The sequence below is a fragment of the Pipistrellus kuhlii genome, unplaced genomic scaffold (assembly GCF_014108245.1).
Source record: "Pipistrellus kuhlii isolate mPipKuh1 unplaced genomic scaffold, mPipKuh1.p scaffold_m20_p_3, whole genome shotgun sequence".
In the NCBI taxonomy this organism is placed as follows: domain Eukaryota; kingdom Metazoa; phylum Chordata; class Mammalia; order Chiroptera; family Vespertilionidae; genus Pipistrellus; species Pipistrellus kuhlii.
In genome coordinates, this window is record NW_023425529.1 from 177,898,190 (window position 1) to 177,924,596 (window position 26,407).

At 49.7% G+C, this 26,407-nt stretch overlaps 1 protein-coding gene across 1 annotated transcript in view; it reads left to right on the forward strand.

Moving 5' to 3' along the window:
- The first annotated feature begins 5,698 nt into the window (after positions 1-5,698).
- PDGFRL (platelet derived growth factor receptor like) overlaps positions 5,699-26,407 on the forward strand; it is a 38,294-nt gene continuing 17,585 nt past the window's right edge. Inside the window, exons 1-2 of the mRNA XM_036455289.2 lie at positions 5,699-5,837; positions 13,873-14,173. Of these exons, the coding sequence (XP_036311182.1) occupies positions 5,783-5,837; positions 13,873-14,173 (356 nt within the window). The 5' untranslated portion in view covers positions 5,699-5,782. The remainder of the gene's footprint in view (positions 5,838-13,872; positions 14,174-26,407) is intronic.

Sequence of the window (26,407 nt, forward strand, 5' to 3'; positions counted from 1 at the left end):
TAACCCATAATCACATGATCTCAAAGCAGGGTCAATGAATGGAGAAACTATCTAGAAATAAACTCAGCTCCATGCTGATTTACTTACTTAAAACATTCTAGTAACAGATTCATAGCCAACTCTTAAGTACTTGGAGGTCCCAGACATGGCAGATGTCACCGATCCTGGGTAAAGCATCCTGTGACTCCACTGAGATGGGAGTGGTTCACACGAAGAGAACTCAAGGCAGACTCCACTACCCAGGAGCATGATACCATCCAGGCGGGCTCCTATCTCTGACACGGAACAAGCTCATTCCTGACTCCTGGCCCCTTAATCCACAGGTACCACAGCCCTGTTGTGGTCCCAATGGCGGAGTCTCCAGGGCTCCATTATCTCCCTCAGCCCTGCTCGTGCAAAGATGGAGGGTAGAGATCAGACCTAAAGTCCGATATTCTTTTTTTAAATATATATATAGTATTGATTTTTTTAAATAGTATATTTTATTGATATTTTACAGAGAGGAAGGGAGAGGCACAGAGAGTTAGAAACATCGATGAGAGAGAATCATCCATCAGCTGCCTCTTGTACACCCCCTACTGGGGATGTGCCCGCAACCAAGATACATGCCCTTGACTGGAATCGAACCCAGGACATTTCAGTCTGCAATCCGACGCTCTATCCATTGAGCCAAACTGGTTTCGGCTAGTATTGATTTTTTACAGAGAGCAAGGGAGAGGGATAGAGAGTTAGAAACATCAATGAGAGAGAATCATTGATCAGCTGCCTCTTGCACACCCCCTACTGGAGATTTGCCTACAACAAGGTACATGCCCTTGACCAGAATCAAACCTGGGACCTTTCAGTCCGCAGGCTGACTCTCTATCCACTGAGCCAAACCGGTTTTGGCAATATTCTTGAAACTGAAACACTGACTTCAATTGGCATGAAGTTGTAAATGACAAATAGAAAATGCTTTTCAAAAAGTGAGCATTGAAAAAGCAAACAGACAAAGCAAAGAGGCACCGATATTCAAAGGAGGAAGGAAGGCCCATTAAGTAAAGAAAAGCCAAAGGAAGGAGAGGATTGAGGCTTTGTCATTTGCACTTTAGCTTAGAGTCGTCCTTCCCTGCGGCATTTAGAGCTGTGACTAACGGACAGTGGATACATCAGCACAGCGTGCTATCTCTGCTCCCGACCCCGGACCACGTTCACTTCTCCCTTCCATTTGCTGATTTTGTTCCTCCCTCCGCCATTCTCCTCTCCAGCTCTGCCTCTGCCGGGTCAATGCCTGGGGCTGCTGGCTGAGCTCTCAGAGGAAGGCGCTGACACAGTCGCTCAGAGGATGCTGTGCCCTCCCGAGTGTGATGGTGCTTCCCTGGACACTGCTTTTATTTTACTTTTTTTAATTTTTAAATATATATATTTTTAAGTTGATTTCAGGGAGTAAGGGGGAGAGAGAGAGAGAGAGAGAGAGAGAGAGAGAGAGAGAGAGAGAGAGACATCAATGATGAAAGAGAATCATGGATCGGCTGCCTTCTGTACGCCCCCTACTGGGGATCAAGCCCATAACCCGTGCATGTGCCCTGACGGGGAATCGAACCGTGACCTCCTGGTTCACAGGTTGGTGCTCAGCCACTCAGGCCTGGCTGGACACTGTTTTTAAAGGGCTGTTTTCTGTGTTCTCAGCCTCCTCTCCTCCCGCATCAGGAAGTAGCTGATGATTCAGTAGCTGATAAGCCTGAGCCACATTGTGCGTCATGAGGTCAGAGGTGAATGGATTATAAACACTAAAAGCTAATTAACATAAGAGTGAGGTGGACGGAACAGCCAGACAATAGGAAATAAGGGAAGGAAACATGGGTTTGCAGGTAATATGGTCATTGATCCAAAAACCCAAGACATCAACTAAAAACTACATGGACAACAGTATGGTGGTTACCTGAGAGAAGGAGGGTGGGAGGGTGTAAAAGGTCAAGGGGTCAGATATATGGTAATAAAAGATTTGACTTGAGGTAATAAATACACAAAGTAATACACAGATGGTAAGACATAGAATTGTATACTTGAAACCTATGCAATTTTATTTACTAATCTCACCCCAATACATTTAATAGAAAAGACGCAAACATACAAAAGTGAATCATGCCTTGGGAATTCAGGCTTCGAACTGGACTTGACTTTGACCTGTAAGCCACGGCTTGTTGTAATTGGCCAGTGTTATGGCCATGGTTGGAGAAAGAATGGGAAAGATCCACATAAACTGAGATTCTCATAATAAAATTCCTTCTCACCCTGGAGACAAAGCACACGGGTTTTCACAGTAAAATCAAACCCATAAAAAATACAAGCCTGGCAGCTTTATTTTTCCGATTCAGAGTCATCGTGAAGTCATCTCTCTCAAGGGTAACAAGCCTTGGAAAGCCCCCGTGTTTCTGGCAGCCCTCGCTCCCATCCCGTCCTGGTTCCCAAGTGATGGCTACAGGCTTTTTGGCCTAAACCACAGATGTGCATTCTCAAAGCCCCGAAGGCTTTAACTCAGAGATTACATGTCAGCAGGGCCCTAGCCGGTTTGGCTCAGTGGATAAAGCATCGGCCTGTGCACTGAAGGGTCCCAGATTCGATTCTGGCCAGGGGCACACCATGCCCGGAGGGGACCGTGCAGGAGGCAGCTGATCAATGATTCTCTCTCATCAATGATGTTTCTATCTCTCTCTCTCTCCCTCTCCCTTCCTCTCTGAAATCAATAAGAATATATTTATTTTTTTAAAAAATGTCAGCAGGGTGGTTGGTGTCTTTTGGGGCCTCTCTCCTGGGCTTGTAGATGGTCAACTTCCCCCTGAATCTACACATGAGCTTCCCTCTGCGCCTGCGTCTGTGTGTCCACTTCCCCTTCTTACTGGCAAGGATGCCAGTCAGATCAGGTTTGTGCCAAACCCAATAACCTAATCCTGACTTAATTCCCTCCTCAGAGACCCTAGCTCCAAATGTGGTCACATTCTGAAGTACTGGAGGTTAGGATGTCATCATTTTGAAAAAAATTGGGGCCCTAACCGGTTTGGCTCCGTGGATGGAGCGTCTGCCTGCGGACAGAAAGGTCCCAGGTTTGATTCCGGTCAAGGGCATGTACCTTGGTTGTGGGCACATCCCTGGTGGGAGGTGTGCAGGAGGCCACTGATTGATGTTTCTCTCTCATTGATGGTTCTGACTCTATCCCTCTCCCTTCCTCTCTGTAAAAAAAGTCAATAAAGTATATATTTTTTTTTTTTTAAATTGAGGGTAGGGGTGAGGAGGGCCCAATTCAGTCCATGGCACACACCTAGGATAGTTTAGGTACCTACACTTAGCTAACGTGTACGTGATAGAGAAGTAAAATTCCATTTTTTTTTTCTTTCTGTATGCCACTTACCCAATTTGAAAGTGTACTTAGGGGGTTGTGGCCACATCCCAGTCAGGAAAGTTAGCGGCTGGAGCCTGTGCAGGGAGGCCGGGATGACGGCAAATGGGCGCAGACCGGATGTGCCGTCAGCAGGCGGGCCAGGCAGGACCTGGCCACTGTGAGGCCTGGTGAACCCCGGCTCTGACTCAGAGCGACGGGTGTCAACCTCACAGGGGCAGGATGGGACGGGTCTCCGTGGGGAGCAGCCCCTGGGTGTGCTCCCCGGATGCGACAGGCCGTGCCCCCAGGCCGTGCTCAGGCCTCAGAAGCAGGAGTGCCGTCTCCACCTTTATAGCCACGGCAATGAGCACACGGTAAGCCTCCAGGGAGCTCCGGGGAGCTGTGGGAGGGAGGGGCGGAGAGGTCCTGGCAGAGGCAGGGCCTGACCCTGGGACTTCCATCCTCCTGGCTGGAAGCCAGGCCCAGAGCTGACGATGGAAGGTGGATTCCTGGTTCCTCCTGCGTGATATGGCTGCTAAGCACGTGTCTGTCACACACGCAGCGCTGCCTCTCCCGCTGTCTGACCTGCTGGCTGAGAGCTGTAATGTGTGAGTGGGCCAGCGGGATGGGGGCCCTGCTCCCCACCTGGCCCTCCCCCTCCCCCCCCTCCCCCCACCGGCTGCCCACACCTGCAGCTGCTTTCCCCTGATGAGTCCCAAGCTCAGAAACCTGGGCTGGACCCCCGCCCAGGCACAGGGGTGCCTAATCCTTTACCCCCACAGCCCCGTGCCCAGCCCCATGCCCAGCCCCGTGCCCAGCCCCAGGCTGCTGGTTCCATCTCATGTCCCTCTGTTCCCACGCTCTTCCCATCTGGCCGGTTCTTGCTTGCAGCGTGCCTTAACCCCCCTGACCTTGGCCGACACTGGACAGCATGGGCTCCTTAGGGCCCTCCCCCTGCTCCCTGCTCTCCAAGTCCAAGGCCTCCCCTCCCTGGTTTCCTCCTCCTCCAGCCTGCACTCCCCTCTCGGAACCACTCCGCTATTCACAGCGTGGACCGCACCATTTAGCAGTTAATTATATTTCAGTTTGCAACGCCTTTTTCTCTCCACCTGAGTCACCTCCTCAGGACGCTTTGTGATGAGCCCAGGAGGGTCTGGGGGGGAGAATTTGCTAGAACTGAGGAGCTTTCTGGAAGAAAGCAGAGTCTACATGTAGAGGTCACCAGAGTGCTGGTCTTGACTAGGAAGCATAGTGTATGGTGGGGTGTGTGTGTGTGTGTGTGTGTTGTGTGTACAGGAGGTGGTGGGGTGTGTGTTGGTCCAGGGCAGCCTGATGGCTCACTGTGGGCACAGGTGGCGATGGGCTCGCTGTGGGCACAGGTGGCGATGGGCTCGCTGTGGGCACAGGTGGCGATGGGCTCGCTGTGGGCACAGGTGGCGATGGGCTCGCTGTGGGCACAGGTGGCGATGGGCTCGCTGTGGGCACAGGTGGCGAAGGGCTCGCTGTGGGCACAGGTGGCGAAGGGCTCGCTGTGGGCACAGGTGGCGATGGGCTCGCTGTGGGCACAGGTGACGATGGGCTCGCTGTGGGCACAGGTGGCGAAGGGCTCGCTGTGGGCACAGCTGGCGATGGGCTCGCTGTGGGCACAGCTGGGCGATGGGCTCGCTGTGGGCACAGGTGACGAAGGGCTCGCTGTGGGCACAGGTGGCGATGGGCTCGCTGTGGGCACAGGTGACGATGGGCTCGCTGTGGGCACAGGTGGCGATGGGCTCGCTGTGGGCACAGGTGGCGATGGGCTCGCTGTGGGCACAGGTGGGGCACAGCTGGCGTGGCTCGCTGTGGGCACAGGTGACGAAGGGCTCGCTGTGGGCACAGGTGGCGATGGGCTCGCTGTGGGCACAGGTGGCGAAGGGCTCGCTGTGGGCACAGGTGGCGAAGGGCTCGCTGTGGGCACAGCTGGGGCGATGGGCTCGCTGTGGGCACAGCTGGGGCGATGGGCTCGCTGTGGGCACGGGTGGCGATGGGCTCGCTGTGGGCACAGGTGACGGGCCTCTGGGAAGGAGGTGTTGGGGCACTTTTTACACAGCTTCGGGCCCCGCCTGAGCGGTGGGACATTTGGACCTTCCTGGCCGCAGGTACCGTGCCAGCCCCCGCATGGCCCTGCCTTCCCGGGGAGCCTGGTGACGGGACCGGAGCAGCTGGGATGGGCCCCCGCCGCCCTCCCGCCGCCCCGCGCCGCGCCGCCAGGGGGCAGGAGAGCTGCAGGCGGAATTTTAAAAATCCCCACACTTTCCCCCAAACCGCGTCCCTCCTCAGGAACCCGAACCGCCGGCGGGGCGTCCCCGGCGCCCGCCCCGCCCGCCCCGCCCGCCCCGCGCTGCGCCCGGACCCGCGCCCGCGCCTCCGCCGGCCCCTGCGCCGAAGATGAAGGTGTGGCTGCTGCTGGCGCTCCTGCTGGTGCTCCAGGCGCTGGAGGATGGTGAGTGCCCGGCGGCGGGACGGTCCGAGCCCCGGCGTTAGCGGGACCCCACCCTGGTCCCCCCGGCGCTCCCCGACTCCTGGCCTTGGAGGCTCGGCCCGGCGCCGCCCTGCCACGTGCACCTGCCCTCCTGGCGGGGTCTCCCTCCCCCTCCCGCCCTCTCCCACCTCCCCCACCTCCCCCGGTGGCAGCCACCCCGACCCTCCGGGCCCCGCCCGAACGCCCCGCGCTCCCGGGAAGCCCAGCCCGTGTCCACGTGTCGGGCTGGGAGGTGGGGGGACCCGCAGCCGCTTCCATCTCCCAGTCCAGCATCAGCTCCGGGATCTGCTCTGAGGGCGGGGGCCACCTGAGCCAGGCGGGGGCCGGTGCTTCTGCAACTCTCCAAGTCCTTCTCCTCCTCTTCCTCCTCCTCCTCCTCCTCCTCCTCCTCCTCCTCCTCCAGGCCGCAGCCCTGGGTTTGGGTCCTGGGCCATCAGGGGGCTTGCATCCTGCAAGACCTGCCTCAGCCTCACAGCAAATACTTCTTTGGGTTAAACCTCAGCACGAATCCAACCCCCACAGCTGTCCATCACACCCTTATCTGGTGGATGGGGAAAATGCCAGCCTGTCCCAGGCCCATCCTGTTTTAGAGACTCCCAGCCACAAGGTCAGGCTTGATTTTGGGGTGTGTGTGTGTGTGTGTGTGTGTGTGAGTGAATGTGTTGTTTGTGTCTGTGTCTGTCTCCACGGTACTGTCAGCATTCGAGTGCCTCGCTGGCTCCATGCGTTAGTTCAGTGTCGGCAAACTCATGAGCCAACAGAGCCAAATAGCAACAGGACAACGACTGAAATTTCTTTGGAGAGCCAGACTTTTTAAACTTAAACTTCTTCTAACGCCGCGTCTTCCAAATAGACTCGCCCAGGCCGTGGTATTTTGTGGAAGGGCCACACGCAAGGGGCCAACGAGCCGCATGCGGCTCTCGACCTGCAGTTTGCCGACCACGGAGTTAGTTGATCAGTGTTTTGTTGTGCATGGGGGGGGGGGGGCCATCCTGGCATCCGGAACCCGCCCTTGGAATTGCTCAGCCCCGCCCCGTCTTTGCTCAGTTTTGGTTGAAAAGCAGCTTTTGTTGTTATGCAACCTCCCGCCGGAGCCAGCTCAACCTGGCTCACATTTTACCCACCACTCAGCCCTGGCCAGTCCCTCCCTCTCCCATGAAACCAGGAGCGCTGGCCAACAAAATGCCACATCCTCCTCTGCCAAGTCCACGGCGGCTGTGGGACTTGAAGCTGAGCGTGGGGACCCTCAACCCGGAGTCTTGCTGAATAAAACGTAGGGCGTTTTTCTGCCCCGGGAAGCGGCAGGTACTGCTTGCCCGCAGAGGAGCTGGTGTGAGCTCACGAGGTAAAAGGTGACACGAAACCGCTCCTGGCAGGTCCCCATGTGATTGCTAACGGGACGGAAATGCAGTATTTGATATTCTTTTTTTTTTTTTTTTGGATAAGGGCAGGAGATGGCCAGACGAAATAATTCCAAATAACCCACTCGCTTGATTATACAGTTCACCCGAGATGCCTGCCTGAGGCTCAGGAAACGGCGCCAGAGGTTTTTCCGGCCAACGTGTGCCCAAGACCATGAGAACCACTGCATGCTGCCTGAATGAATTAGCATTATTTTAGCTAAATGTCACTCACACACACGCAACAAACATTTGTGAGGCCATCCGAGAGCGTTGAACGCAGACGAAATCCTTCGTAAATAATTGGTACATTTTAGGCATGAGCATAGCCACTGTCTTTGTTTTTAAAGGTTCTGCTTTAAAATATAGAGTGAAGACGATGAATAAAACACTGAGCGCATAATTAGAAACGTAAACCTGCCTCGTTAGATTACATAACAGTTTCCCTAAACCTATTACGGATGCCTCTTCTGGTTTGAGTTATGGTGTGGCTGGCTGGGGCTGGGCACAGGCCAGAGGGCCAGGCTCTGATTGGCAGGTTGGGCTGTGGGGCATGGCCAAGCCCAGACACAAGGCCGTGACTCACCGTATCCCACTGCCTGCCCCCTGTTGCTGATCACGCCCCGGAGAGGCTGATGGATAGAAAAAGGCCTCCCTGTGAGCGTGTGGTGGGTGGATAGCCGCTCTCACCCGACAGCGTGTGCCTGCCTGGTTCTAGAATGCTTTGTAGTTTTGGGAGTAATGTTATTTCTCCTCGTGAAAGTGACGTTCTTTCTCCTCCAGTTCTGAAACGGCAAACATTCCTCTTGAATCATGACAGGGGGTCGTGAAAATAGTTACTAACCAGCCCGAGATCCCACTAGGTCGCCATGGCTTGCAGCACCTGGTTGCCAGGTTTTATATGGAGCACCTGCCACGGTCTTTACTGGTTGGTGCTGCTATTTTTACATTAAAAAAATATAAAGCCACAGGTACTTACCAACTTTTGATCGCCTACATATTTTATCTGATGACAGGAGCAAACGATGAAGCGTAATTGATTTGTGACTGCTGTTTCGCTGACCTGGATCAATGCTGATTTGAACCTGGGTCGCACCTGGGTTCATTTAGGATCCTGTGAAAAGGTCTCTTTCGGGGAGGACTAGAGAGATTTGTTTTGACATGGGGGCAATGCAGCCAGATCTCTAAGGAGAGAAACATTAATGACGATTCTCTATCCGCACCATCATTTTTGTTCTCAGTTTATTCCTTGGAAAGAGAGGGTAACATTTAGTTCAGATTATTTTTTTTTTTATCCTCACCTGAGGACATACTTTTAGCAATAAAGAAAGGGGGAGAGAGGGAGAAAGGAAAAACATCGATGTGAGAGAAACATTACTTGGTTGTCTCCTGTACACACCCAACTGGGGGTCAAACCCACAACCTTGCTGTGTGCCCTGACCGAGAATTGAATCCTCAGCCTTTTGGTGTATGGGACAACACTCTATCTATTCTATGCAGTCAACTGAGCCACCCGGCCAGGGCCAGAAATTCTCACCATGAGAAAAGAATTGTAAACATTTTCATTGTTGGTAAGTGTCAATCACGAATGTTTTGAAGCATGTGGGATTTCGGCCTGTATATTTGACATACAGAATAATCTCTGATTCTTAAACCAGAAAAGAGAGATTTGAGGGCAAGAGAGAGGAGGGAGAGAAGGCCTGGGCATTGAAGGCTTTCCCTGCACAAGGTTGTAGAACCCTCACTCTGGTGCTAATGAGCGAATGGAGAGGAGAGATGGAAAATAAACAAGTAAGGATTACTTTCAGGAAGTGACAAGTGGCACGAAGGACCAACAGACAGGGTGCACACATTTCCTAGGACTGCTGTCACAAAGTGCCACAAACAAGGTGGCTTAAGACAGTGGCCCGCAAACTCATCAGTCCACAGAGCCAAATATCAACAGTGCAATGATGGGAATTTCTTTGGAGAGCCAAATCTTTTCAACTGAAACTTCTAACGCCACTTCTTCAACATAGACTCGCCCAGGCCGTGGCATTTTGTGGAAGAGCCACACTCAAGGGGCCGAAGAGCCGCATGTGGCTCGTGAGCCAGTTTGCTGACCACGGGTCTAGGTGAGAAGAGGCTTGGTCCAGGGTGGTCACGGTGGATGGAGGGAGGAGAGATGGCTTCAGGGTCTATTTTGAAGGCAAAAAGTCCTCTCCCTGAGGATTTGCTGCCGGATTGGACACGACGCAGGGGAGAAATAAATAATCACCCGTGACTCTGAGGTTTTTGTCCTAAGAAAACTGGTGGATAGACTTGCCGTTCACTGATAAAGGGAACTGGGACGGAGGTTCTGGGCGGCATCCAGGGTCAGTGTGGCCATCTGCAACTTGAGCTGCCGCCTGGCTTTCTAAGCGCTGTGCTGAGTAAGCGTTCAGACCTGGAGTTAAAGGCGACATGAGGACAAGGACCAGGCAGCTCTCCGCGTATGAATGCTGGACGCCCGGGGGCCGTGTGAGGCCACTCAGAGAGGGAGTGTCCTTAGCGATGGAGGGGACAGAGCCTCCGGGACTCCAGTCAGGCAGGAAGGGAAGAGGGGGAAGGGCTGCCAAGCTCACTGAGGAATTGTCGGTGATACAGGAGGAACAGCCAGCAGGGCCATGTGCTGGGAGCCAAGCAAATGAAGCTGGTTCTGCTGGAGCGTGATCACTTTCCAGTGTGTACACACATAGGAATAATAACTATACATAATGTTGTATGTTCATCACCTCCATTAAAAGAAAAAAAAAAAGAACAGCTAAAATCGGGTTAGCTCAGTGGTTAGAGTGTTGGTCTGCAGACTGAAAGGTCCCAGGTTCGATTCCGGTCAAGGGCATATACATTGGTTGCGGGCACATCCCCAGAAGGGGGTGTGCAGGAGACAGCGAGTCGATGTTTCTCTCTCATCGATGTTTCTAACTCTCTATCCCTTCCTCTCTGTGGAAAATCAATAAAAAAGAACAGCGATCAACCCTGGTCTAATGGAGATTCTGGAAAAGGATTCATTCGAAGTAAGGTCTTGACCTTGGAACAGAAGCATGAGATTCCTAGACATTGCCTTGTTAAGAAAATGGTACTTTGGGAAATGGTAGGGGGTCGATTTGGAGGGAGGGTTTTAGGAGAGAGAAGGAAGGACAAGCTCTCATCTTTTTTATTTTCTTTATGTTGCATGTCAGTGCCTTCCCGTGGGCTCAGTGCTCCTGTGCGGGTTCAGGGGGAAGGGAAACAGGAGCGTGAGGCATGGCCCTCAGGGTATAACCCCCGAGCTGCTCAGCACGTCTGCAGGGTGCTGGCTTTGATGCTACTCTCAGGGCAGACCCTCCCCCTCACTGCCTGTGGGAGAAAACCCCAAACAGCTACAGGCCTTTGAGGTTAAGGACTGATCTAAAGCGAGGTCAGGGATTCTTCTAATGAATATATTATCTCCTCCTGCCCCACTCTAGATCAGTGTTTCCCAAACTTCCCTCATGATGAGAATCACCTGGTGGAGTTGTTAAACTACAGATCCCTGAATCCCAACTAAGAAGTGCTAAACTAGAATTTTGGGGAACATACAGGTAAAATTGTATTCTCTGTTAGAGCACTAAGTTAAGAATACAATTTTACCTGTATATTCCCAAAAATTCTAGTTTAGCACTTCTTAGTTGGGATTCAGGGATCTGTAGTTTAACAACTCCACCAGGTGATTCTCATCATGAGAGAAGTTTGGGAAACACTCTCCTTTGAGGATGAGAGAGTTAATAGTTTGTTGAACAAGGAAGGGTTCATTGCAACCCCCAGTGCGTGCGGAAGAATCGCCGTGGCGGCCTTTATTCATTCATTCTGGAGCCGGGGCTTTGCCCAGAGTCTCCGCGCTCGGGGAGTCTAATGTGAGCCTTGGGAGAGCATCCCGGCCCTGCCAGGAAGGGTGTGCTCGCTTCCCTGGCATCAGGTTTTGTTTGACTTGGAACTCATTGTCAGAGCCCGAGGCACAGAGACTGAGAAACCGCTAAGACAATGGGGCTGCGCAGGAGGCTGTGCCAACGAAGGGACGAAGGGAAACCGCTGCAGAAGGTTCATCTCTGTGTGAACTGAAAGGTGAGGGCATGACCCAGGGGAGACTCCAGACCTGGGGCCAAAGGGCCTTTGGTAGGTTTGTCACCACCTTCTCGGTGACTCGGGCGAATGACGTGGCCTCTGTGGTCTCAGTGTTCTGCACCCCTAAGCCAGGAAGATAAGAGCTCCGCCGTCTCCATCGCCATGGAGATCACCCTGGAACCTTATCACAGGCTTACAAAACAAGGGGCACTTCATGGGCCCCTACTGGGCCCCGACACTGCTCCCAGTATTTAAAACAGTAACTCATTTATCCCCCCACCAACCCATGAGGTCATCGTCATTGCCATATAGTTCTCCATTTACAGATGAGGACTCTGAGGCAGAGAGAGGCTAAGTAACATCCCAAGATCACACAGCTAGGAGGTGGTAGCCAGGACCTGAAGTCAGTAATGATATTTAATTTTTTTTAAAAATTATTTTACCACCTATTGCTCTATACCAGTGTTTCCCAACCTTCTCTCATGATGAGAATCACCTGGTGGAGCTGTTAAACTACAGATTCCTGAATCCCAACTAAGAAGTGCTAAACTAGAATTTTTGGGAACATATAGGTAAAATTAACTAGAGCACTAAGTTAAGTATACAATTTTACCTATATGTTCCCAAAAATTCTAGTTTAGCACTTCTTAGTTGGGATTCAGGAATCTGTAGTTTAACAGCTCCACCAGGTGATTCTCATCATGAGAGAAGGTTGGGAAACACTGTTTTAGGGTCACTCACCTGACTCCTCTAACTTAGCGTCATCACCATAAGCCACTGACCAATTCCATGGCCAGCCACCTGGGCCAACTGGAATTAGATTGACAGGTGGACCTGTTTGGTCAAAAGGTTAAATTACTTTGCCCCTGGGATAATAGCACTTATTTGGATGCATATTATTCACAGTTAGGTCATCATATGTTCCTGAGCAGGATAGCCACAGGATCTGGCAACTTACAAGTGAGACAAGCTGTGCATGTGCCCTAACTGGGAATTGAACTGTGACCTCCTGGTTCATAGGTGGACCTCAACCACTGAGTCACACTGGCCAGGCTGACTCACCTCGTTTTGTCACCGACCTGGGCCACTGGCATAAGAACTTGTAACACTTGTCTCTTTGCATCTCTTGATCCCAATTTCGACCTTTTTGTACTTTGGACCACTCCAAGCCTTTTGCACACTAAGGTAGCACTGGATAAATGCACCCATCAAAAAAGGAAAAGATTTCCTCCCCACTTCTTCCACTTCTTTTATTTTTTTAAAATATATTTTATTGATTTTTTACAGAGAGGAAGAGAAAGAGATAGAAACATCGATGAGAGAGAAACATCAATCAGCTGCCTCCTGCACACCCCCTACTGGGGATGTGCCTGCATCTAAGGTACATGCTCTTGACCGGAATCAAACCTGGGACCCTTCATTCCTCAGGCCACCACTTTTTTAAACAGATGCCTTGTGATCCCCTCAGTTAGCCATGGTTCCTGTGCTTATCTGGCCAAAATAATCCTGGATGTTTATCCACGTAGAGTGAGTGAGCACTTGGAATGAGGTTCAGAAGATCCGAGTTCTGCTCTCACTTCCTGCCAGGACCAGCGCTGAGTAATTTGTGTAGCTTCTCAGGGCCTCCTCAATGTTTTAATCTACAGCATGTGGACTTGACCTTGGTGACCTCTCGGGGTCCCAGAAGTTTGGACTCTGTGATTCTGTGAGTCTTTGAGCTCCTGCAGGCAGATGTACTGACTACACAGTCTCCTTCTCATCCCGAGGGGGGCACCAGGCGCTGGCTGCTGAGCTGGGGGGCTAGCTGGGATTTCTGGACACGGGTTCAGTACTCATTTCTCACTAAACCGTGTGTTCTGTATGACATTATCAGCCCCCGGCACACAAAGATGCACCGGCCCCGCTGGTCTTGGGTAAATTTCCAAAATCTTCTGAGTGAGCTTGTGGTACCAGTTGTAGACATTTAAACAGTAGATTCAAACTGAACAACGAATGCCTTGCAGGTTCACGTTAACAATTACAAATCAGGCACCAGGCCCTGTGAGTGGCTTCCATCCTGCCATTCCACGGGACCCCTTAGACTAGAAATAGATTCCCTTTCCGTCATGCATTGTTTTAAAGCTAAAGAATGAACCAAGAAAATAGTGATTATGGCTGAAAACAATGTTGATATATGAGGAGTGGGTATTAAAAACTAATCTGGCCAGGCCAGTGTGGCTCAGGGGTCAAGCGTCAACCAGTGAACCAGAAGATCATGGATCAGTTCTGGTTCAGGGCAGATGCCCGGGTAGCGGGGCTCAATCCCCAGTAGGGGGTGTGTAGGAGACAGCTGATCAACCATTCTCTCATCACGGATGTTTCTACCTCTCTCTCCCTCTCCTTTCCTCTCTGAAATCAATAAAAACACAAGTTTGCTTTGTGAAGTGTTCTGTCTTAGGTGTTAAATGCCCTGGGTGTGTTGCTCCTACAGCCCATTGTTCTCACATTTGTACTAGTTGCCGGCCAACACCCTCCCAAGAACAAGCGTCCGAAGGAGCCAGGAGAGAACAGAATCAAGCCCGCCAACAAGAAGGTGAAGCCCAAGATCCCCAAGACGAAGGACAGGGACTCGGCCGATGACCCGGCGCCCAAGAACCAGTCTATCATGGTGCAGATGACGGAGAAGGGGCGCTTCCAGAAGCCGGCCGCCACCCTGAGCCTGGCGGCGGGGCAGACCCTGGAGCTGCGGTGTAAGGGGAGTAAGATCGGATGGAGCTACCCCGCCTACCTGGACACCTTCAAGGACTCCCGCCTCAGGTGAGCATGCGCCTACCTTCTATTTCACTTACCTTGGGCGAAGGGTGTGTTTCGTTCCCTCGGTAAATATTGTGTCATTTCTGACCTTGGCCATTTCACTCTACCAGCTTATAAAAATGGACGCTGGCCATTTCACTCTACCAGCTTAAAAAAGTGGGCAAAGGACATTGACTTTATTTCTTAGACCAGTTCCAAAAAATTACTGCAAATCCTACGAATGGTGGTTAAAACAGTGACGCCTTCTAGGAAGCCATACGACACATAGTTGAAACGGTGATGCATATAGGTATTTAAGAATGCATATTGTAAAAAAAATAATGGATCCGATGCTGTGTGTTACTTTTTTTCAATCGTAATGGAAACAGAAATGAGCTAACAGGACATTCCTAAGAGCAATGTGACTGCATGTTCAACACAGACAAACCCCACCTCCCGCTAGGACACTCCCTCCACTCAGCTGCTCAGCCAGAAACCCAGGACCATCCTTGCCTTGTCCTCTCCTATCACTCCCCACGTCCAGTCAACTGCCACGTTCAGCCAGTTCAGCTTCCTCAGGGCCATAAACCCATCCTCTTGCCATCTCTGGTGTCCCTGCCCCAGTCCCAGCTGGTGACATCCCTCCCCCCAAGACCGCATGCCCCAGTGTGTCCACCCCAACTGCTTGCTGTAACTAAAGCAGTGGTCGGCAAACTCATTAGTCAACAGAGCCAAATATCAACAGTACAACAATTGAGATTTCTTTGGAGAGCCACATTTTTTAAACTTAAACTTCTTCTAACGCCACTTCTTCAAAATAGACTCGCCCAGGCCGTGGCAGTTTGTGGAAGAGCCACACTCAAGGGGCCAAAGAGCCGCATGTGGCTCTCAAGCCCCAGTTTGTGGACCACAGAGCTCAAGTGAAGTTTAAAAAGTGCTCATCTGGTCCTGTCCCTCTCATACTCCTCCCTGGGCGGGTTTCCACTGGGATGGAGTCTGGCCTCCTCACACGACTGCTGAGACCCTCCCTGCTCCCTACAGCCTCTCACCAGTCGCCTCTCATCAGTCACCTTTCGCCTCTCCATTCGTGTCTCTGCTCTCGCTGGCTGGGCTCCTGGGACATCATCAAGTGCTTCGAACACTCGGGCCTTGAAACTTGGCTGTGCCCACGCTCAGCCCCTGTTCACCAGCCAACTTCTGCCTCAGAGTGGCTTTCTCTGGGAAGCCTGTGTCCGGCCTCCCTGGGTTTATTCTCGTGGCCCTGGCATCCTCTTCAGAGAACCCCTTATTCTTATTCCTGCTGCTGCTTTATTTTTCTAACCTGTGTTTTTCACTGGGACTTAGCTGAGTGCTTGGCCTTCAGCTTTATATACTGAATGATGGAATGACAATCTTTCCCCCCTCGTTCTCACACATATACACCTTGGAGACTAAATAAATTAAAATATATGTATAAGTAACATCTCTCTACCTAACCTCTGGCATTCAGACCTCTTTTACATTTTATTCTGAAGTTACTCTTCTGGCTTCATGGTGAATAATAGTGTAGGGTTTTTTCTTAAGGGTTTTATTAAGGGTTACTGTAAGGTTTTTCTATTTGGTTGAAGGAGTGGAGGGGAAAAGAATGAAACAGATTTTCCCATTTTAATCTCCACATTTGAAATAAGTGTGAGTGTGAGTGTGTGTGTGTGTGTGTGTGTCCCTGTCTGTCCATCCCCTTAGAACAAATCTGGAACTGTTTATTGCCACAAACTTTTTAAATGTCTTCATTTACCAAAGCCAAGATTTACACACTTGCAAAACAACAACAGATGGAGTCATTTAAAATTATTCAGGACATTGAGTCTTTGACTTACACAAAGTTCCTAAACCTAGATGATTTAATATTTTCTAGGAGTAGCTTCAAAGTTATGTTGGCCAAAATATGCTTGAAAATCGCTTAAGGACTCAAAGGAAAGGGAGCATGAATCCGAATGGAAAAGAAATATCCATTAGCTGAAAAAGCCACTGTCGCCTTAACATTAAGTAGCATTCATTCAAAGCACAGTTGGGGCTTTATAAGAAAGTAAAGACAGATGTGGGCCCCCAAGGACTCACATACACACACACACACACACACACACACACACACACAAAATGTGGAAAATGTGAAAAACACCTAGTCATAACTCTGTATCAAACAACAACCCCCCAAAAAATCACGATTTATTTGACACCAGAGATTCAACAAATCGAGCCTTGACATCTTTCCCGGAACGCGGGCCTTGGGGTAGAAGAGAAGCATTCATTCGGTGTTTTCCTTTCCTGGGAAAGGAGTTCTTTCCATCGTCCTCACAGTGTGGGGGTTGGAGGCTCCCCAGGTTCACGTCTAACAAAAACTCGGTGGTTGTGGGCCATGTTGGTAGCTTTCTGGAACTAAGTCCCCATGCTACCCTGTTTGTCCAATGGGATCCTCTGACCAGAAGAGGAAGTGTGTTAAGGACCAGAGAGGTCAGGCTGATGCACAGGCAGATTGAAATCCTGTCTTTACCACTAACCAGCAAAGTGGTCTCTGATCAGTCATTTCCAAGGAACCCTGTTTCCTCGTCTGGACTATGGAGATAATAGTACCTGTGGTTAAGTGCTGCCTGGCCCCTGGTAAATGGTCAGTAAATTGTGACTAATGGTTACGAGGCAATGCGTATTTCTCAAACACAGGGGTTCGAAAGACTTTTGGGACATTTCATTCTGACTAGCACTCACATTAAGCAGGGAGTTTTGCACAGCTACGTGGCTTGGAATGTAGAGGATCCAAGAAAGTGTGTACACTTCTCTCCCACTCTTTGTCAGCTGGGACCTGTGCCTATCTTCCTATGTGTAAGCCCCTCCCTAGCCAGTTTGGCTCAGTGGACAGAGCATCGGCCTGGGAATGAAGGGTGTTGAGTTCAGTTCTGTTCAAGGGCACATGCCTGTGTTGCAGGCTTGATCCCCAGTAGGAGGTGTGCAGGAGGCAGCAGATCAGTGATTCTCTCTCATCATTGATGTTTCTATCTCTCCCTCTCCCTTCCTTTCTGAAATCACTAGAAATTTATTATTAAAAGAAAAAAATGGAAGTGTATGGCCCCTGAGGGCAAATACCACATCTGTTTGGTTCCCGGTCAGATTTCTAATACCTGGAACAGTGCAGGGGGCCTGAGGCCGTGCCCCCATTCTGGTGGGGCTTTTCAGGGGACCTCAGCTGCGACCCCCACTTGGCAGAGTTTGATGGGGGATCTCAGGCCACTCCCCCTGCCCTGGCACTGGGCCAGGGGACCTGAGGCTGTGAGACCTGAGGCTGTGCCCCTCTGCCCGGCAGGGCTTGACAGGGACCTCAAGGCGCCCCCCCCCCCCCCCCCCCGCCTGGGCTGGGGGACCTCAGGCTGTGTCCCCGCCCTGGCACTGGGCCAGGGAACCTGAGACCATGCCCCCCCACCTGGCAGGGCTTGACGGGAGTGGTGCCATCTAGGTCTGGATCTAGCCCAATGGGCCAGCTGGGTCTGGGTCTCACGCAATTTCAAGGCACATGTGGGTGGGCGGGAACTTGATTCTGGCTCCCATGGTGCCCCCCAGACTCTGACAGGAGGAAGATTTTCATATACATTTTACTAATTTTCTTTCATCTCTGACACTTCTATTATAAACGGAAAATAGCAATATTAAAATATTTCCTCAAATTAATTCCCTTTTAATGTGCATGAATTTCGTGCACCGGGTCACTAGTAATCACATAACTGCCTTTCTGCACCAAGGCCCTAACCTGACCTCAGTGCTCCACAGAGCACTGAGATCTCTCACAGAACTCACCTGGTGCTGTCATTTTTCTGCCTCAAACCCTTCGGTGGAGCAGTTCTGCTGCCCTTAGAATAAAGTTCAAACTCCTGACATGGGCCCAAGGCCATGCATAGTTCAGCCCCTGCCTTTGCCTTCTGCCCCGTTTCATGTCCACGCACTGGAATAACTGTGCTCCAGCCTGCAGATCCAGGCCTGCCACGCCCTCAGTGAGAGCTCCTTGATCCCGGACCTCACTTCCCCTGGCCCCCGTTACATGCCCTCGCTGCGCACTGATCATCCATGGTGCGATTCCCATTCCCCCCCCTCACTGAATGTTGGAGTCCCTCTGTAGGCGGGAAGCTTGGCAGAGATGTCTGTTTATGCCTTGGTGCTTCCCCAGCACCCAGCACGCTGCAGGTACTCCACTGGTGTTTCAGGAAGAGCGTAGTGCCGGCCACTGAGCCTAGAGTTGGTCTTAAGTCAGGGCCCTGAGGTCATGAGACCTGTGTCTCGGAACTTTAGAGATGAAAGGGACTTTAGTGTGTATCATGCTTACGCCCCTCTTTCTAACAAGTGAGAACACTGAGAATCAGAGGGGATAGACAGCTGGTCCAGAGAGACAGACTGGTGAGGGGCAGCCTGAGTCCTAAACTGTGCCCTCCTGCTCAGGTGCTCCGAGTGTGGCTAGCAGCACAGCACAGACCAAAGGACACGCGTGGCTTAAGGAAGGTAGCAGCTTCAGGGAAGATAGATGTTGTGCCTTGGGTACTAGACTCACAGATCTGATTTCTACAGTTAAGCTTCAAAACAGAGATAAAATTCTTTTCCAGGGAGGTGGGCTGAAAGTGGATTGATTTCAGATGTTTCAGACACTAGTCAGGCGTCTTCAAACTACGGCCCGCGGGCCACATGCGGCCCGCAGAGGAGTCTGATCCGGCCCGCCAGGTTTTTTAGGCAGTGAGCGCAGCCGAGGTGTTACAGTAGGAATTAGTAGTTCGTATAGTCCGGCCCTCCAGCTCTCTGAGGAACCGTGATCTGGCCCCCACTTTAAAAAGTTTGAGGACGCCTGCTAGGTGTTAAAGCATTACCGTGGCCATTGAGAAAGGGGAGCTCTTATAGAAGGCCGTCCGTGATGCCCACCTAGAAGTGAGGCCTGCCTTCTGGTTCTCCAGCCTCATTCTGCGATGCTTTCTTTTGCCGTGGCAGACCTATGTCATTAGATGACCACGAGATGGCAGTGTTCATTTGTCTTCCTTTCTCCAATAAAAAAGCATTTCAAATGAGGGCAGATTGCACACTTGTGTTTATGGTTCTTTCAGCCTTATAGCCCACTCAGTGATCACAGTGTAGAGTTATATTTTAAGCAACATAGAATTCAACTTCCCAACAAACAAAAACGGCATGGGCATGTGCCAGATTATGTACCCTGAGTACTGCTAGTCTGCCCAGAGCAGTGGGCCCTTTGACTGGCTTAGCTGGCTCCTCAGTGGCCACAGTAAAAACTGATTCAGATTTTTATTCCAGACTCAGTATGTCCCAATCACACAGACCTCCGTTCTCTTCTTTTTTTAAAAAAAATATTTTTTCCTTATTGATTTCAGAGAGGAAGGGAGAGGGAGAGAGAGATAGAAACACCAATGATGAGAAAGAATCATTGATTGGCTTCCTCCTGCAGGGCCCCTACTGGGGACCAAGCCCACAACACAGGCATGTGCCCTGGACCGGAATCAAACCGGGGCCTCTTCAATCCGCAGGCTGATGCTCTATCCACTGAGCCTAGCTGGCTAGGGCTCTCCATTCTCTTCTGAGATCAGAAAAGAGTGAGGGTACTTTTTTGACAATAGTTATTAGTATTGATTGTATATATGTTGCCACTCATTGAATGCTTACTGACTCCTCTGCCTCATCCCCTTTCTGTCCCCCCATTTGGCTTCCATCTTCCCGCCCTCCCTCATTTTATGTTGTTCTTCTTTTCCAACAAGTGTTTATTTTACCATCTGCAGCCGTCACAGTCCTTGGGTCCAAGAATATGTCTACAGACCTCAGCTGTGTGGATGCTGGAAATACGATAGTGCGCAAGACAGACACAACCTCAACAGCTATAGAGCTTTTGAGGAAGGACAGACTGTTTAATAAACAATATTAAGGCATAGCTGTGAGTGCCTTGCTAGCAAAAGTAAGAGGGTCAAGGAGGAGAAAACTCGAGCTAAGGTCAGAAGGTAGAGCGTTAACCAGCTAAAGAAGGGGATGGGAACCCAGCTGGCATGGCTCAGTGGTTGAGTGTCAATCTATGAATCGGGAGGTCACTGTTCAATTCCCAGTCAGGGCACAAGCCCGGGTTGTGGCCTCCTTCCACATTAGGAGTATGCAGGAGGCAGCCAATCATTGATGTTTCTCTCTCTCTCTCTCTCTCTGAAATCAATAAAAATATACTTTTTTAAAAAGAAGGGGATGGGAGAAGAAATGTAAAAAATTCCAGAGGAGGGAACAGCATGAGGAACTGCCTGGAGCTGGAGCATTGAGGGTGCGTGAGGGAGACGCTCTAGGTTGTGGAGGAAGAAGAGATGACCCAGTAGAGATGATGTTGGGGATAAGCCAGAGTCAAACATGGCAGGCTTTGTCAACCATGATGAGGAATTCAGAGTGAAACTAAGGTCAATTATGAGTCACTGACTTGAAGCCTTTATGTGTAGACAAAGAAAGTACAGAGAGATATACACCATTGTGTGAGGGCTTTTACTTCTCATAGTTTTTAGGAGTGAGACAGCACCCCTTCTCTGTCTCAGGTGTACCCATCTCTCTTCATGCGTCCCACCCCGATTTCCACACGCTGAGGTCTGTAGACATATTCTTGAACCCAAGTTTCTTCACAAGAATTTTTTTAAAAATGTATTTTATTGATTTTTTTTACAGAGAGGAAGGGAGAGGGAGAGAGAATTAGAAACATCGATAAGAGAGAAACATCGAACAGCTGCCTCCTGCACACCCCCTACAGGGGATGTGCCCGCAACTAAGGTACATGCCCTTGATCGGAATCGAATCCCGGACCCTTTAGATAGAGCAGGTCGACGCTCTATCCACTGAGCCAAGTCGGTTTTGGCAATAAGAATTTTTAAATGTTGCTCTTATTTTTGTTGACAATATAAAAAACATTAATATAAGAATATTCTGGGCCATCTGATCAACCTCTACTGGGTGATCAACACAATCCATTTCCATCTTCTCTGGAAACCTTTTGTGTCTTCAGTCTTATCCTAGCACACGTCCTGAGCTTACGCACAGCAGGAGATTCTTGGTGTGATGCAGAGCCAGGGAGGGAAATCAGAAGAGACTTAGAATTAGTGGCCTGAAAACAATGGCTTACCTGTAAATCACTGTTGAGTATGAAGAAGGAGGCATTGGAGATTTAAGCAAAGTTGTTAGTTAGCAATGTCACAGATATAAAAGCAAGCTGGGGTGACATGTGGTAGTCAAGAACTCCAGGTCTATGCCTAGAAAGTCCAGATGCAGGCATTGTCTTTCCAGGATCTCTTGTGGTGTCTGGGGGAGGTTAGCCTTTTTCAGTCAAGAACTGTGCGTTCAGAGTGGGTGGGGCAGAAGGTCTTTGATGGCTGGTCCCCCTGAAAACAACCACCAGCTTCTGGAGAGAAGGGAGGGTGCCCGGGTTTCCAGGTGGCCACAGTTGGCACCGGCTTTCTCCACCCACAGACAACACAACGGGCAGGTGGGCGAGGGGGCAGGCTGCGGGCGCCAGGCCAGTCCAACCCTGCGCCCTGCACCGGGAGGAGCATGGTCGGGGGCCAGTTTAAAAGAAAAAGAGAAGGCTATTAAGAAGTGTTTGTCAACAGAATCCCTCTGTTGAGCAAGAACCTATACAGACTTTGGTAAATATTATGGGTGGTGCTCTGGTATTTTACTGAGGAAGATGTCTTTTTCTTTCCAATTTATTTTATTTTGCTCAAATATATATATATGTGTGTGTGTGTGTGTGTGTACAGTTCAGTGGCAGTATGTTCAGGTGTTGTACAGGTGTCTTTAATTCAAGCTCACTTTATTTTCTGAGCAGAACAAATGAAGACAGTGAGTTTCCATGAGAGTCCTCTCCCTTTGTCTTCCTCCTTCTGCCGTTGGGGTCCAGTTTGCGTTGGGAAATCAAAAGCAGCCACCAAACTGATACTTACCTTCAGATGGATTTCTACCCCAGAAAACAGTGGAATTAAAAATAAGTAACTTATCCTGCCCTGGAGGGAGAGCTCTCTGTGCCCAGACTCTGAGGCACCAGTGGCAGGTCCTCCAGCAGCTCCGGAGATGGCCATGTGGGGGCGGCAGGATGCAAGCCCTCTCCTGTGTGTGAGACTTCCTGGCAGTGTTCAGGTGAGGGTTAGGGTTAGGGCTAGTTAAAAACAAAAGGGTGCCCTGTATTTGTAATAACTTGTGTGACTTAAAGTAGCCCCCCAAAGCTTTTAATTTTAATCGGCTCAGTTCCGCTAGGATTGGGTGGGGGAGGCAGTAACGCGCCCGGCCTCCTGTGCTGTTGTCAGGATAGATGAGGTCATGCAAGGAAAGCACTGGCACACGTGCTAAGCCCTGTCAACAAAGATGCACTATTTTTATTCACAATACTGTGCCCCAGGGAGGGAGCTCACAAGAAAACAGCCAGTTCTTTAGGAGTATTTTTATTTTTTAATTGAGGTATAATTGACATATGCCATCATATTAATTTCAGGTACACATTAGGTGATGATTCAATACTTTGTATATATTGCAAAATAACCACCACAATAAATCTATTTAGCCCCTGTCATCCCACATAGCTAACAATTTTTTTCTCATGATGAGAAATGTTAAGACGTACTCCCTTAGCAACTTTCAACTATGCACGACAGTATTATAGTCCCACACCATACATTACATTCCCAGAACTTATTTATTTTATAACCAGATGGTTGTACCTTTTTACTACCTTCACCTGTTTTGTACAACCAACACCCTTCCCTCTGGCACCACCAAACTGTTTCCTGTATTTATAACTTTGATGCTTTTGTTTTTCTCTTTTAGATTCCACATGTAAGTGGATCATATAGTATTTCTCTCTCTTTCTCCCCCTCCCCCCCCCCTCATTTATTACACTTAACATCATGCCATAGAAGCCCATTGCTATTGTCACAAATGTCAAGGTTTTATTCATTCTTATGGCTGAGGCGGAATCTTTCTGTTGTACACCACACGCAAAGTATATATGTGGGTGAGATTTAATGTGCAAATAGGAAACTGGGTGTTATTGTAGCATGATAATTCTTTTTGCCAAGTACTTAAATACACAAATACAAATAAAACCGTTTTTGCAAATTATGTCAGGAGAGGAAGCAAAAAAAAAAACCATACACACAAGAATAAAGACTAAGCTATAAAATGGGAAATGCTATGTCTACCAGTATGTCACTGCATAAAATGGCACATTATAAATAACTGCAAAACTAAGATGTCAGAGCTTTGCCTCCAGTCTGGGTTCAGCTGCCTGAATAGCAAATGCAGCCCATTGGGGCGGCTGTGTGTGGGTGAGTGAGATGTCACAGCCCTCGGGAATCTGCCCAGGACTTCAGGTGTCAGTACCCCCCACACTCCCTGCCCCCCTCCCCCCCATCAACCCTGTTCACTCTGCTTTGTCACCTGCACTTTACTTTCCAGATGTTTTGTTCAGATGTTTTGTTCAGATTGCCTCTTGGACTTGATCTTGACTTTGTCCTATTACTGAAAGCCCTAACCTATTCTACTTCTCAGCCCCCAGGTCCAGTCTGGTATCTCACTTGCCTGGGAGGGGAGGTCAGCGCTTTCACTTCCCTGAGAACCTTGCTCTTCTTTATGAACTTGACTTAGTAGCTGGGACAGGGCAGGGCATGGGACCTTGTGTAACAACCAAAACAGACATAAGAGAACATGCAAGCATTTCGTAGGTGGAATGGCAGGAGCTGTGGCGTCAGCAGGTGGGCACCCTGGGGGAAGAGGCAGGGACAGCAGCTGTCCACACAAGAGCAGGAGGGGTGACCATGACAAGTGCGTCACAACTTGAGACTAATGGGCACTCAGACACTAATAGATTCAAGGGGTTCAGCCGAGTGCATGCCAGCTAGAGTGACTGCTGGCCTAAGACAGCCTGTTGGGTCAGAAAGGTAAATGTGAGCAAACCAGACGTGGTCCTGCCCTCCAGTGGCTTCAGAACAAAGGACACACACGCCAGATACAATTACAGAGCAACCATGCAACCATGGATGGCTTGGGGGTCAAGCGCGACTGTGCAGGGACTGACGGGAAGAGAGAAGGCTGCTGTCAGCAAGGGCTAGAGAGAGACGCTGGTTCATTGAGTGATTGATTACCTAATCATAGAAGACGGTCCCTGAAGATCAGATGATGAGATGTGGAAAGAAGAAGCGTCGATGATGCAGGAGCTGGGAGCCTTACATTCTAGGCAGAGAAGGATACCTTCAATTCTGTGTGCACTGGGCGCTACCACATTGTAAAGCTGGAGGCAATCACAAAATGGTTTGGGTAAAGTATATGTGACCTTTTATAGGGCATTTGAAGGGGAAAGAGGAGATGTTTTTCAAGAAGGACCAGTTTGTCGGTGGATAAAGTGTAAGGATTGGAACAGAGATGGAGAGTCAATATTGATGTCAAGATTGAGCCTGGGAGAAAGATGGAGCTATGACTCCATCAAAGACACAGGGAGATCCAGAGGGGGAACCAGAGGCGGGGGGAGGGGGCCTGCCCAGGATTCAGGAGCCAGGAGGCAGGTGATGTGCTAGGGAGGGGGCGGCATAGCCTGGTGGCCACCTGTGCATGGGAAGCACAGCTGGTATGCGAACAGTCACTCTGCATTTCTGACCATTTCTTACACTCCCACTGGCAGTCTTTTTATTAATATATATACTGGCATATGTATATATTATTGATTTCCTAGAGGAAGGGATGGGGAGAGAGATAGAAACATCAATGATGTGAGAGAATCATTGATCAGCTGCCTCCTGCATGTCCCACACTGGAGATCAAGCTCACAACCCAGGCATATGCCCTGACCAGAAATCGGACAGTGACCTCCTGGTTCATAGGTCGACTCTCACCCATTGAGCTGGCTGGGCTATCCTGGCTTTTTTAGACCTTCCAAGGAATTCCTGCTTGTCCTGCCTTTGGAATCCACATTAAAAAAAGGACAACACAATATAAAACTTAACCTTCAGATTTCTTAAAGGACAATGTACAAACTCCTTAATGATTAATTTTTGCGTAATGTATCCTGAATATTATTCTGTGTTATAACTGTAACTCCATATACATGTAACTATTTTTTTTTTATTTTTTTTTTTTACTGTCACAGCCGTTGCTGCAAGTAAACATCTAGATAGCAATGATGAATTCCCACAGGCCTTTATTCTAGGAATCCCAGTGGGTTTTCTGTTGGGTTAATCTCTGGTTTATCAGGCCTGGCTTGGCTTATGGTATCAAAGGGTAGCCACGCCTCAATTTCTTAGAATTTGGGAAGTCTCTGGAGGAGGAGCCCCTTTTCCTTTGTACAGAAGCCAGATGGGCTGGCAAGAGAGGCAACAAGAAAGGATGACCTCGGCTGGGTGGATGGGGTGGAGGGAGAGAAGGAGGACCTCCCAGTGGTTGGAGTCAGTGTCAGGGACAGGAGCTGGAGGGCCATTACTGGGTGAAGGAGTTAATCATGCCCTTTAGGACTTCTTTCCAAATTACACAGGAATCTGGTGTGAGTCACTCTAGAACAGACCTGAGTCCCATTTCACAGACATTAACATAACTGGTTGTTGGAATAGGAATGCTGTGGTTATACTGTAAGGGTTTTGAGCAAGTCCTTGGATAGTCCTCTAACGAGAGAGAGAGAGAGAGAGAGAGAGAGAGAGAGAGAGAGAGAGAGAGAGAGAGAGAGAGAGAGAGAGAGAGAGAGAGGAGCTTAATTTCTTACATTGAATTTGTATTCGCTTTGAAGTTTCTCGTTTTGCATATTTGCTTCTCACACATTTTTCTTTTCTTCTTCTGCTTTTTTTTTTTTTTCAATCATAAACTGTGGAGCTCTGCTATGCTTTCCCCAGCTGTCTGTTTCCCAGGATGTGTGCTCTGTGGACATGGCTTCGTTCCCAGCATGTCATGGAGCAATTATCTGTGACACATTCTTCAAAGCAGGCTCAGTGTAAACACAGACCCATTACAAGCTCTTGAAACGTGGAGAGGCAGATATGCAGGAATCTCTGGTGCAGTTCCTTGCATGTGGTAGCAGCTAAATAATGTATAAATGTGAAATGACCGTTGAGTAAGGAAGATATTTGATCACATCTCTTTTTAAAAAAAATATATTTTATTGATTTTTTACAGAGAAGAAGGGAGAAGGATAGAGAGTTTGAAACATCGATGAGAGAGAGACATTGATCAGCTGCCTCCTGCACACCCCCCACTGGG